Source organism: Stegostoma tigrinum, chromosome 5 (genome assembly GCF_030684315.1).
Source record: "Stegostoma tigrinum isolate sSteTig4 chromosome 5, sSteTig4.hap1, whole genome shotgun sequence".
Classification (NCBI taxonomy): domain Eukaryota; kingdom Metazoa; phylum Chordata; class Chondrichthyes; order Orectolobiformes; family Stegostomatidae; genus Stegostoma; species Stegostoma tigrinum.
This window is the reverse complement of record NC_081358.1, coordinates 16,180,246-16,194,094: the sequence shown is the minus strand read 5'-3', so window position 1 is coordinate 16,194,094 and position 13,849 is coordinate 16,180,246. Positions and strand designations below refer to the sequence as shown.

General features: G+C 38.9%; 1 protein-coding gene across 1 annotated transcript in view; it reads right to left on the bottom strand.

Moving 5' to 3' along the window:
• The window catches only part of csmd3b (CUB and Sushi multiple domains 3b), a 1,751,526-nt gene that overhangs the window by 624,934 nt on the left and 1,112,743 nt on the right, over nucleotides 1-13,849 (bottom strand). Inside the window, exons 8-9 of the mRNA XM_048529668.2 lie at nucleotides 6,716-6,803; nucleotides 5,850-5,974 (exon numbers count right to left, since the gene is read on the bottom strand). Of these exons, the coding sequence (XP_048385625.1) occupies nucleotides 5,850-5,974; nucleotides 6,716-6,803 (213 nt within the window). The remainder of the gene's footprint in view (nucleotides 1-5,849; nucleotides 5,975-6,715; nucleotides 6,804-13,849) is intronic.

Sequence of the window (13,849 nt, the reverse complement as noted above, 5' to 3'; positions counted from 1 at the left end):
CTGACATTTTGGGGTGCTACACTGTCAAGTTGTGCCATCTTTTGGAAGAGAAGGTCTTACCTTTCCTCTCAGGTAGAGACCCCATGGTCCCATTTCTCAGAGGAGCCTGAGGAATTCTATCTGGTGACGCAAGCAATCTTTGTCCTTCAATGCATTTCCTTGGGGACCAAAGATGTTTTGCTTCGGGATAACAAAGTGTGGAGCTGGATTAACACAGCAAGCCAAGCAACATCTTAGGAGCACAAAAGTTGACATTTTGGGCCTAGACGCTTCATCAGGAAAAGGGTCTAGGCCCAAAACATCAGCTTTCGTGCTCCTAAGATGCTGCTTGGCCTGCTGTGTTCATCGAGCTACACACTTTATTATCTCAGATTGTCCAGCATCTGCAGTTCCCATTATCTCTGATCACAATGTTTTGCTTCGGCTCCAGTTTGATGGGTTCTGAAATGTCTCACAAGACCAATATGTGATCTGCTGACTCTACCATCTGCAGGGCAGATGGTGTTTATAGGATCAGGTAGGTAATTTATTCTCTCTGATGCCTTGATTTAATCTCTGCCTATTCTCCACAAATTATCTCAATGTGTTCCTGAATGAACCCCTTTTCCTTTTGTCAGCCACTCATAAGTGACTGTGAATGTTTAACAGCATCCCTAAATAATTTGCATTTTTCTTCTGAGAATTTATATGCCTGTTATGTTTTTTAGACTGTGTATTTCATTTCAGATAAATAAAAGGATCATATGACCTGTTCTGAAATCTGCCATTTAACAGACTAGTTGATTGCCATGACAACAAATCAGAAGACCTAAACACTCTGGACATTAATTTTTAAAGGACTGCTACAAAGATAAGATAGCTATAGGTGTAAAACAGCATTATGTAGGACTAGTGGGATACTACACCTGAAGGTATCAAAAAAGTCTTCAAACAGATTGGATTTCTTGAGACAACAAAAGACACTGAGGGATTCAATAAAATCTTTCCGTCTTTGCCTTAAAAATATTCAAGGACTCTGCTTCAAACACCTTTCTTTTCAGGAAGAGAATTCCAAAGAGCAAAAAAAAAGTCTTGTTGCTGCTTTAAAGATTTTTTTTGGCAGTGATTCCCGGTTCTAGATCTTCCCACAAGACAAAACGTCCTCTCCATGTCTACCCTGTTGAGAAGCATTAGGATCTTATGACTCAATCCAGTAACCATGTACTCTTCCAAACTCCAGCAAATACAAGAGTACCCAGCGTAATCTTTCTTCATAAGACAACTCTGTGCCCATTCCTGGTGCTATGCTCGTAAACCTTCTCTGAACAGCTTCCAGAGCATTGATATACTCACTTAAATAAAAAGTGATCGATTACTCAGTACTCCAGATGCAATCTCACTTGCACCTCATATAATTGAAATACAACCTCCCTACTTTAGTATTCAATTATCTTCACAGCAAACAATAATCTTGTGTTCATTTTCCCAATTACTTGCTGTACTTGCATTTTTAAGTTTTTGTGATGTATGAACTTGGCTACCCAGATCTCTGTACATTTCTAAACTCTGCAATTTCTTACCATTAGATAATTGCTTCTTTTCTATTTTTCCTGGCAAATCAGACAATTTCATATTTTCCTACATTATACTGCATTTGCCAAGTTTTTGTCAAGTCACTTAGCATTCCATCTTAGCTTCCTTACTTTTGTGGTGTCAGCAGATTTGGCAATGATAACTTGCATCCCTTCTTCCAAGTAATTTATGTAAATTGTAACATGTTGAACCTCCCGCAAAGATCCTTGCAGTATACCACTTGTTACTTTTTGTAAACTTGGAAACATTTATGTCTACTCTCTGTTTTCTGTTAACAGCCAATATTCTATTTGTGCTAATATGTTACTTGCTACCTTACGAATTTAAATTTTCTGGAATGCCCTTTGATTTAACACTTATACAATGGTATACTTGAATGAACAAGTCTTAGCCTGGTTTGACTCATTAAGTAAGTATCAACCAGATTCATATATCGGTTCATTTATGAGTTTCAACACAAGAGCTCTGCATGGTATAGTGATGTAGCATGGCTTTTGGAGAAGTAGATCAAATCAGACAGCAAACTCCAGATTACCACATTTAAATTTGCATGCATGGACACACAAAGTTGATGTCTCATTTACTCTTCAATGAAAGAGAGCACTGATGATCATCTTGGCATGTCTACTGCAAATTCTGGGCCACTGTTTTCCAAAGTGTCACCCATCTTTCATTGGTTAAAATTCCCAGTCTGCTTTTGTTTATAATTTTGTCAGAAAAGGAAATATGTCTGGACCATTGAGACAAATTTAGTTGAGCTTCCTTGTAAGAAGGATGTAACGAGAAGGGTTGATAAAGGAAAACCAATAGATGTAATATCATTTGGATTTGATAAGATGTCACACAAAAGCCTAATATGCAAGGGAGGGATACATGGATTTGAGGAAACATGAGGCCTTATTTGGCAAATTCAACAGTTCTTAATAGTTAATGGACAGAAAGTAGTGAGTAGTAATAAGCAGGTCATTTTCTAAGAGGTAGACTGAGAGGAGTGACCTTCTGAAGGATCACTCTGAGGACCTTGGCTATTTATAAACTGTGTCAATGAGTTAGATGCATTACTCATTTTCTAAACATTAATGCTTGTTGATGAAGAAGAACTAGATAGAAGGGTCAGCTATGAGGAGGGCACAATGAGACTACAAGTAATATAGGACAGGTTAATTCAATGGATAGCAAGTGGCGAGTGGAGTATAATGAAATGTACAGACATTAATTTTGTTAGTTAGAATACAGAAGTAGGAATTTTATTTAGAAGACATGAAATCTAAATGTAACATGGGTGCACATGTGTGTGGGGCTCAAAATCGGCATGCGTTTACAATTAAGCAAATTGGAAGACAATTGCACATTATATCTGAATGAAATATTTTGGCATTCAAGAATAAGGGAAAAATAGAACTTTGCTGATCCTACATTTAGAGTGCTCTGGCAGTTTTAGTCTCCATGTATTTGCAGAATTATGTGGTTGCAATGAAGGCAGTTCAGCAAACGCAGTGAATTGATTTCTTAAATGAGAAGGTAGCAGGCCTATCACGAAAGGCAGAGGAAATTGGGAAAATTCTGTTTGGAGTTTATAAGATGGAGAGGTGATTTCATTGAAATATCTCAGATTCTGAAAGGGCTTAACAGGGTAATCACTGAGGTATTGATTCAACAGGATGGGAAATCTGAAACACCAGGTCACAATCTCATAATTAGCAGTCTAAGATTGACATGAGGAGAATGTCCCTCATACAACAGTTGTGAATATTTGAAATTCTAATCCCCCATAGACCTGTGATGTTCTAATATTTAATACATTGTTTTGTTAAATATATTGAAGGTCTCTCAGAATCAAGGCATGTGGGAGCCAGAAGGAAGGTGGAGTTGAGGTAAAAGATAAGCCACGATCACAATGAGCGAGGAAGCATCCTACACGGCCCTATGGCCTACTCCAGCTCTTTCAGATGTTAACAACACATTTATGTAACTATATATGATACTTCAGAAAATATGACAGCGAATCATAAACAACAAAGTCCCATTTATGAGATAAACCCCTTAGGTGGCATTAGTTGAGGGGATATTAATGGCCAAACACAGGACAACTCCAATGCTCTTCTTCAGAAAGAACAGACAATATCACAGCTGAATATTTCATTCAAAAGACAGCAGCTCCAACAGTGTAGTGCTTCCTCCATAATGACACTGTCGTACAGAAAGTGGCAAAGGTTTTCTCCAGTATCTTACTGGAGGAAATTAAGTCAACAGTATACCTGTAAGCACATCATTTGAAATCAATACATTAACTGCTTGAAGGTCTTAAATTTACCATTATGTTTATGGAGTTATTTTGATTTAATTTTGCTTAAAGTTAGACGTTTAAGGTACATATCTAATTAATCTAAGTATACAGTGATATACCTGAGTGCTGTGAATAACATTTTCTTTGGACAGAGAATGTTAGATTTTTGTGGAAACAACTAATTCAGAGTCTTTGCTCATCCTTTTATGTTCTAATGGTGGAAGGATGGATTTTCAATTCACCCGTTACATCAAATGAATATGCCAGCATGAGGTGATAGGTTCCTCTGGGAAACATTAGCCTTCATTAAACTCTCAATGTTTTGGGATTGGTTGCCTCCTGAAAGACCCCAACATTATATAAGATTAACACAATCATCTTGGATACTGAATGCTTCCTGCTGGGAACAGAACCTTAGGTGGGGGGGAGAAAAAAAGTTATTTATGATTTCTTTTGAGATGAGATGAACCATCAGCAAAACAGTATGGATGTTTGTCCTGACAAGAAGAGGGTGGAATTCATGCAGAAAGTGGTGTGAAACCAACTATTGAATGTTTTCAAGGAGCTAGACATATCTTTTCTTAGGTCTAAAATGATCAAAGGTTATTGGGAGAAAGAAGGAACAGGATTCTGAGTTTGAAGATCAATCATGATCATATTAACAGGCACAGCAGGACTGAAGGCTCAATGGCATTCTCCTGCTGCTATTTTCCACATTTCTAAGTTAGATTTACTGTGCTTATGTGTTGATGCACAGAATTTGGTGAATAAGTTAGTGAGTTGTAGTTAAGCACAGCACATGAGAATATAATAACCGACTTGTCTCAATAAAGGTCAACACTGAGCACTGGATATTCCTGGATAGGGAATATTTCAGAAAGAAAGAGCAGGTGAGAAAGGAAGATGTATGGCAGCAATGATCAACTTCCATGTAATAAGCCCCAAGAGGTTACCTCTATTTCTTTCCTTTCTGGGCCTGCTAATCTTAAACTCCAGATTGGTCCTTTGTATTGAGCACTTTTCCTGATAATTCTCGCTGTATTGCAAGCCAGTCAATACTTGCAGCCTTTTTTAAAGCCTTAAAAAATTAGTTATTTTCAATTTTAGCTTGAGCTATACTCTTGCAGAATCATTTATAAAGACTTCCAACATCTGTTCTGTTCTCACTTTCAGGATCCTGATTGGTTCAATTGTCAATCAGCACTGAGATGGTTAGAAGCCAAACACGACAATGACTTTATTCCATAAGTAAGCAGACAGGGACACAGTCCAAGACAGTCTGTTCAAAGAGTAAATTGTCTTCTATATTATTATAGATATTACTGGTATGCTTGCTGCTCAAGCATACAATTTATGACATAGCTATAATACAAGACAGCTCTCCATCTGCTCACTTGTATATTTTATATTCCTTTATTCATTCACAGGATGAGGGTGTCACTGGCTAGGCAGCATTTATTGCCCAGTTGACAGCTAAGAGTCAACCACACTGCTGTGAGTCAGGAGTCACATGTAGGCCAGACCAGGTAAGGATGGCAGTTTCCTTCCCTAAAGGACATTAGTGAATCAGATGGGTTTTTCCTGACAATCAACAATGGATTCATGGTCATCATTAGATTCTTAATTCTAGCTATTTATTGAATCCAAATACTACCATCTCCTGTGGTGGGGCGGGGGTGGCGGGGGGGGGGGGGGGGGGTGGAATTTGAACCCTGGTCCCCCGAAATGTTATCTGGATGTCTGGATTAACAATTCAGTGATGATAACACTAGGCCATCACCTCCCCCACCCTGTAATTGCATTCTCTACTCCTTTTAAAACCAAAGATTAACAAAACAATTCTACAATACGCAATCATATGTGACTGCTCGTAAAAGTTAAAAGTTAAAGATCCAGTCTTTCCGCTCAAAGGTAGAAACATTACAGCACCATTGTATTCAAGAAGTCAGAACAATTGAGTGAAATTTCAATTGTAAGTGAATTTTCTTACCTTTACATACTGGCCTATGGTCACTCCACGCTGCAAACACTTCAGCAACAGTCTGGCAAATAATACTTTTGGATCCTTGCAGAACAAAATCTTCATCACAAGAAAATTGCACTGCTGCTCCAAGACTTAGGAAAAAAAGAGTAAAATGTTGACTTTCATATCTCCACATATAAAGAATCTAATTCAAATAAACATTTTCATAATTGAAGTCAACACCTCAAAAATAAATTGTACAGATAGGGTGCACTTCAGCATCAACTATTGTAGTTCTGCCAGAAGTTTAGGGAATAGCCTAATTATCACAGCGGACTTGGTGAACCAAGCTGGGCTGGTAATGTGGGGTGGGATTTGTCAACACAGCTACTGAAAAGTACAGCAACAATTTTAAAAAATCATATATGCTTGCTGTATAAATAGATCAGGTATTCGATTTATCGGCTTGGAATTTCAACCACAGGTCCATGTCAGGATGAACTGCACCAGAGCACCAGGGCACCACACCCACACCCACACCCACACCCCCACCCCCACCCCCCACCCCCACCCATCCTACCACTACCAGAACGAACATATCCTACAAGCCAACCAACCTCACCACCAACAGATTCACCATCAACGGCCCTCTCACCATCAGCAATCACATGGCACCTACTGTCCCTGAATCCTTCCCCACTTCTAACAGTCGGCATCAATAGGTGCCACATCTGCCAGCTAATTTTTATTTGAATAGATGTTGTCAAATATAATTTAATGAAATAAAATAGGAAAGACAGCATGACATCAGTAAATGCATATACGTTTTTTAAAAAATGTCAACTATGATTATCTGATTACAGTTCACGTGTATAAGTAAAAAAATTAGTTACCTAAAATCAGAACCAATTCTTTCTCCATGTTCCGGTTCACCAGGATCTGGGCACGTGTTAGATGGTTGCTTAATTCCTCCCTCATTCACTGCAAAAGAATGTAAACAAAATAACAATGATTCAAAATAAATTAAAAAGAATAAACAGATCTTTCAATAGCAATTCTTTTAATCTTATATTTTTCTTGTACTTTAAGCTGGGAAATCTTTTTTTCTGGTAAAGTTGATACAAATCTTTGTACTGTTATATTCCTGAAAAACAGCTGGTGATGGGTAATACTGGAGCTAATTTTTACTCAGTTATATTTATTTAGAGTGGAGCATTACAAGAATGCATCTCCTAACTTAACCAAAACACAGTTTCAGTAAATGTACCTTTAAATGAATTTCAGTATCATCTCAATTCATAAAATCCATCTAAATATAACAAAACATAATTGATGCATAATTTTCAACCATCAGTAGTTAATCTTGTGTTCTATAAAGTTATCATCGAAACATAACTGAAGTTCAATGTGGTGTTCCATCTTCATTAACATTTCCAAAAGCATTTCATTCTTTCATACAGCAGCTTAAAATTTATGAACTTCCATTTACATCATACTACAATGTAGTTTCAAGATATTTCACAGTACCCAGCAATGATCAATTTACTTTTCGAAATTTAGTTACTGCCGCTATGTAAGCCAACATAGAATTCAATTCGCAATGCATGAAACTCAACTACAAAAAGGTTAGACTGTTTTTGATGACATGGTTGTGGAAGGAATGTTGGCCACAGCATCCGGAAAACTCACCCGAAAAGGCAGGAAAATTTTAACTTTGTCATGTGATATGAAAGGCAGCAATGCAGTACTCCTTCAAATGCTCCCATGATGAGTTAATCTGAATCCTGAGCTCGAGCTGTGTTTGTACCCATTAGATTTTGACTCAGAGACAAAAAAAACTAAACTGTTATGACAGTTTATGGTGAGTTGTTGTCAAATGTGCCAGAGAAAATTCTGCTGAATCAAAGGAAGCCTAAGTTGCTGATGATGCAGATCAATAATGTGGTAACAAGGTGTAGAGCTGGATGAACACAGCAGGCCAAGCAGCATCAGAGGAGCAGGAAGGTTGACGTTTTGGGCCTGGACCTTTCTTCAGATATGAATGTTTCATAATCATTTAAATGCATGGCGACATACACATGAGAATTTTAATACTGGCAACTGGCAGATGATGCTACCTTCTAACATCTTGACAAAAGAATATTACTTCTTGAAAATATAAGAACGTAGATTGTCTCCAGTTGTATATGTGTACACTGAAAGGTGTAAAAAGTGATAGTGTATCTTCATAGGTTAAATAGGTTGAAGGAAAGCAAATGTCAGATCAAAGTATCAAATGAGTTATCATTTCTAATTGGTTTTAAAAATCTATGGAGTATTGCTTTAAACATCAATGGGATTTCTACATTGTCTGAAATGTGTCTCATTCTTGTCACCTCATGTTGCATTTCCATGCCATCTTTGGCTGTGGTGTATGTTTGGATTAGTACACTTTCTCTCTGCATAATTTGCTCCATTTATTCTTCTTTGACAGATAACAGCAGAACACACGACAATACTTATTCTGTTTTTAGCTCAGGTTGTGAACTACAAAGATTACAGCTAGTTAGTCAGATTCCTTAGCATTCACCAGATGAAAATTTAAGAAGTAGCAGCCGGAGTAGGTTATTTGGTTCCTCAAGCCTCTTCCAACATTAAATAAGATTATGGCTAATTTGATTGTAGCCTCAACTCTTCTTCGCTACTTCTTACTAATAATCATTGTCAAATAAGCCTGGAATATGTGTGATGCCGACTACTTTACCTTCTGAGGTAAATAAATTACAGAGATTAACTGTCCTCAAAGAGAAAAATTTCCTCCTGTCTCTCTTAGGTTGGAGGCAAATTAATTTGTTTTAATCTGCAACGTGTCCCCAGTTCTAGAATCCACCAAAAGGGAAAACATCCTTTCAGCATCTACTGTGTAACTCAGAATCCATGATTTAATATGATCACTTCTCATTTTTCTCAGCATGAATTAGCACAAGCCCAACCAGATCAGCCTTTCCCCATCAGACTTGTACTGGAAATTAGTCAAATGAAATTTCTCAGAGCTGCATCTGATGCAAGTATATCCATCCTTCAGGGAAATAAGGAGACCCGATCTGCATACAGTACTCCAAGTGCTATCTCAAAAATTCCTTGCACTGTTGTAGTAAGACTTCTCAACTTATATTCACTGGCCTTCTTGCACTAAAACAAACAGTCCAATTGCTCTCCTGATATTTTCTGTACCGGCATGTTAGTTTATACGTCCCAATAAAACCAATATCCCTCTGTACCACATCATTCTGCAGTCTGTGTCCATTGAAATAATATTCTGCCCAAAGATTCTTCTCACAGATGCGAACAGTTTCACATGCTTTCACATCATACTCACGCTTGTTAAATTTCTGCCCACTGACCTCACCTATCTCTATTCCTTTGCAGTCTGTTTTGGCCACATTTTTGTGTCCTGTCACTAGGCTGTATTAACGAGATTGAGCACCATGTAGGGTGGGTTTGAAGTTGGGTGGGTGGAACCCAACATCAAGATTCCTGCTGCTTTCCAGTTGCTGGAAATTTTGACCAGCGTAAACAATGTGGGGTTCTCAACCCCTCATCCAGATGTCCAGATATTGCTGGGCCATTTGTGAAAGCAGACTTGTCAAGATTCCCTGCAATTTTCAGGAAGCAGGACCAGCCAGCTCAATAGTAATGTGGACTATGAGAGAAAAGAACAACATGTTTGAAGGCAGGACTATCTGACAGGAATTTCAAAAGGTGTTGCCAGCTTCAAATATTATGATGAGGCAGAATGAAAGGTTAGGGAGTATAAGGGTTAACGACAACATTTAGGGAAGATAGGAAGTTGAGAGGGCTGGTTAGGGCAATGAAAGGAACTTTAGAAGTTTCTTATGGGAAAACAGGGAAGATAATTATGGTGGTGAGGGGAAAGAGGGTAGGAGAAAAAAGGATGGGATGGTGATGAAGACCTGAGGGGAACGTTAAGGATAAAGTTTCATGAGATATAATTATTACTTGTTTGTTAGAATACATTGCCTATCCCAAGCCAAGAGAAAGTGGTAGTGAACTGCCTTCCTAAACTGCTGTAGTCAGTGCTGTGAGTAGACCCACAATGTCCGTGGGGGGTGGGGGGAATTCCAGTATTTTGACCCAGTGACAGTGAAGGAACAGCGATACATTTCTAAGCAGGATGGTGAGTGGCTTGGAAGGGAACTTTCAGGTGGCTGTGTTCCCTTGCATCTGCTGCCCTTGACCTTCAAGATGAAGCGGTCATGGGTTTGTAAAGCTCTGTCTGTGGATCTTTGGTGAATTTCTACAGTGCATTTTGTAGATAGTGCACAGTGCTGTTACTGAATATTGATGGTGAAGGGAGTGGGTGTTTGTGGATGTAATGCCAATCAAGCAGGCTGCTTTGTCTGGGATCGTGTTAAGCTTCTTTAATGTATTTGAAACTAGACCCATCCAGACAAGTGGACAGTATTCCATTGCACTATGGACTTGTGCCTTGTAGATAGTGGACATGTTCTGGGGACTCAGGAGATGAGTTTGCGGCTTCAGGATTCCTAGCCTCTGATTTGCTCTTTAGTCACAATATTTATTGGATGTTGACCGTGGCGGATTCATTGATTATAACACCATCGAATATCAAGGGATGGTGGTTAGATTTTTTTTTAATTGAAAAGAATCATTGCTTGGCATTTGTTTGGCATGTACGTTGCTTGCCACTTGTGAGCCCAGATCTTGTTGCATTTGAACATGGGTTGCTTTAGTGTCCGAGAAGCTGCAAAAGGTGCTGAACATTGTGCAATCTTCAGAGAACATCTCTACTTTAGACATGACAATGGAGGGAAGGTCATTGATGAAGCAGCTAAAGAAGGCTGGACCTATGCATTACCCTCAGGAACTCCTGCAGTGATGTCCTGCTGCTGAGATGGCTGACTTCTAACAACCAAAACCATCTTCCTATGCCAAATATGACTCCAACCAGCAGAGATTCTGCCCCCGATGCCCACTGATTTTTGCTCCGGCTCCTCAATGCCACCCTTGTTTGAATATGGCCTTGATGTCAAGGGCTGTTATTTCACCTCACCACTAGAATTCGACTCTATTCTTCATGTTTGAACCAAGGCTGCAAAGAGTTCATGAACTGAGTGGCTCTGGTGGAACCCACACCAGACGTCACTCTATGGGTTATTGCTGAGCAGGTGCCACTTGATAGCACAGTTGATGGCACCTTCAATCATTTTACTGATAGTCAAGAGTGGATTTATATACAGGGCATACCTGAACTGTTTTCCACAAAATCCAGTAAATGTCTGTGTTGAAACAGTTTGACTACGGGAGCGACAATTCTGGAGCACAAGTCTTCAGTATTATTGCCAGAATTTTTTCAGGGCCCATAGCATTTGCAGTATCCAGTGACCACAACCATTTGTTGATATCACATGGTGTGAATCAAATTTGCTGAAGATTGGCATTTGTGACAATGGGGACCACTGGAGGAGGCTGAGACGGATTATCTACTCTTGTACTTATGGCTGAAGATTGCTGTGAATGCTGAGCTCTTTCATCAGTGAGGATCCGGACATCCATGGTGTTTTTTCGTACATTCTATGTAATTTTGATATAAAATAAAAGTTCCAATTCACTTCAGAGCAGCATTATCACATAAAAAAAGAAAATGGACGCTTGGCTGGAAAAGGGGAGGTGATGAAGATTGGCCAGATTTTGGACCAAGGAATGGGCTAAGGAGTTTTTAATGTAGAAAGGTTGAAGGGTTTCAAATGGAATTCCTGATAATGGTGATGATAAGATGCGAGTTACAGAGAAGAATGGTTGTAACGAGAGGGGATGTTCAAAAAAAGCAAGGTTCCAACTATTGGGCTGAATGTATATGACAGAGGTATGTAGGGATAAAGACAATGAAAATTTGAAATCATTTTGGAGGACCAGGAATCACTGAGGTAAATAAGGGTATAAGTGATGTGTCAGCAGGACTTAGATATTTTTCCTCATCAATCTGGTTAGAAATCTTATAACACATCTCTGGAGCACAGGGGATTCAAATCTGGTCTCCAAGTTCAGGGGTCAAGACCCTACCTTTGTGCGACAAAAGCCCTTCAGAAGATGTGAATCCAAATTAGAAAATGGATGGCAGAGTTTAGCAAATTTATCAATGAATTGAATGGACATGGACATGGACAGAGTGGAAGGCAGTCAATGTTACGCACCAATAAGTCATCAGTCTCAATGGCTGACAATATATGGGGTTGTAAATTCAACATTTTCTAATATACTTTTCAAACTATATTTAAGAATTAGAATTCTGAGTCATATTAGTGCTGATAAGTACTTTTAGATTAGTAATGCTGATCTTATTTGAGATTAAGGACTTTGAGTCAAAAGGTGATAGGGATTGATGGAGAAACATCTTGGTTTCAAAAATTTAATGGTGAAGTTGAGCAAAGAAACTAGATTTAAATTCAATTGAAATGCATAATATTAGTCTTGGAAAAAAGTGCTGCTGTAGGAAGCAACATTGGTCTCAGAAAAGCCTGCAGTTTTGTGAAATGGAAAGGATAAATATGTGAAAATGCATCCAAGGGAAACACAGTCTGTCTGTTTAAGATTAGCTACTCTTCAATAATATTCTAGAGGGAATAAGGAAAGCTCGAAGTAATTACAAGGTATTAATCTAATTAAGCAGCTAATATGTACTCCTGAACTACATGCACAAAATAAAACTGGCTTCTGACAGAATTCCCAATGATCGTGGAATGTTGTAGTGCAGATTATCTTGTCTATAATATTTATCGTTTTGGCTTCTTGGACTTATTCCAATTTCATATAGATTCTTCTTAGCTTTTAACAATTTGCTTTTCTTGTTGTCAAATGCCCCATTACTTGTTGAGCAGCTGATCATACATCCATATTGCATGAGCCTGTGCCTGAATGTGATTGGAAAGTGATTCCACGCGTACATGAGACTAAGGTCCAATTCCTTTATTCATTTAGGACCCTTCAGAATCCTTTAGCATAGCCTTTATTGTCATAATTCCAATATCCCTGCAATTGCTTTGCTCAAATTACCTTACTTGAGCTGTCCAACTTCTATTATTGCAATGTAGAATTATAGGATCATAGAGAAAAGGCCCTTTGTCGGATCGAGTCTGTACTGCAACGACTTACAAGGGTTCCACTTTCCTGCAATTAGCCCACAGCCTTGAATGTTGTGACACTCCAAAAGCGCTCATCCAAATATTTTTTTTAAGATTGTGAGGTTTTCTGCCTCAATGACCTTCCCAGGGAGTGCATTCCAGACTCTTGCCACACTCTGGGTGAAAAGTCTTATCCTCAAACTCCCACTCAACCTCCTGCCTTTCTCCGTAAAATTACGCTCCCTTGATATTGACCATTAGATTAAGGAGAACATCTGCTTTCTTTTCACTCAGTCCATTCTCCTGATGTTTATACATCTCTGTCAGGTCCCCCCTCAATCTTTCCTCTCTGGAGAAAATAATCTTTATCGCAACGTCCCTTTCAATTTCCCCACCACGCAAACTCACCCCCCACCCCACCCTGTATAACACATCCTTCCTGTAGCGCAGATAACAAAAATACATGTAGTACTCCAGCTGTGGTCAACCCAAAGTTCTGTACAGCTCCAACATGACCTCTGTGGTCTGAGAACTTAATGCCACAATTGATAAAGGCAAGTGTTTCATATGCCTATTTAACTACCCCACTGGAGGAATACGAATATATATCCAAGTCAGAATGGTGCGTGGCTTGGAAAGAAGCCTGCAGAGAGCAGTATTCCCATGCCAATGCTGTCCTTGTCCAACTACCTAGCAGTGGTCATAGATGTGGAACATGCTGTCTGAAGAATCTTGATGAATTTCTGCAGTGCATGCTGCTGCTACAGAGCATCTGTGATGGAGGAATGAATTAGCCACAGCAGAGCCTAATTTTGTAGTTCCAGGCTTCATGGATTAAAAGAGCAATGGTAGCTGAAAGGGCAATTTGTGTGGTAGAAATAGTTA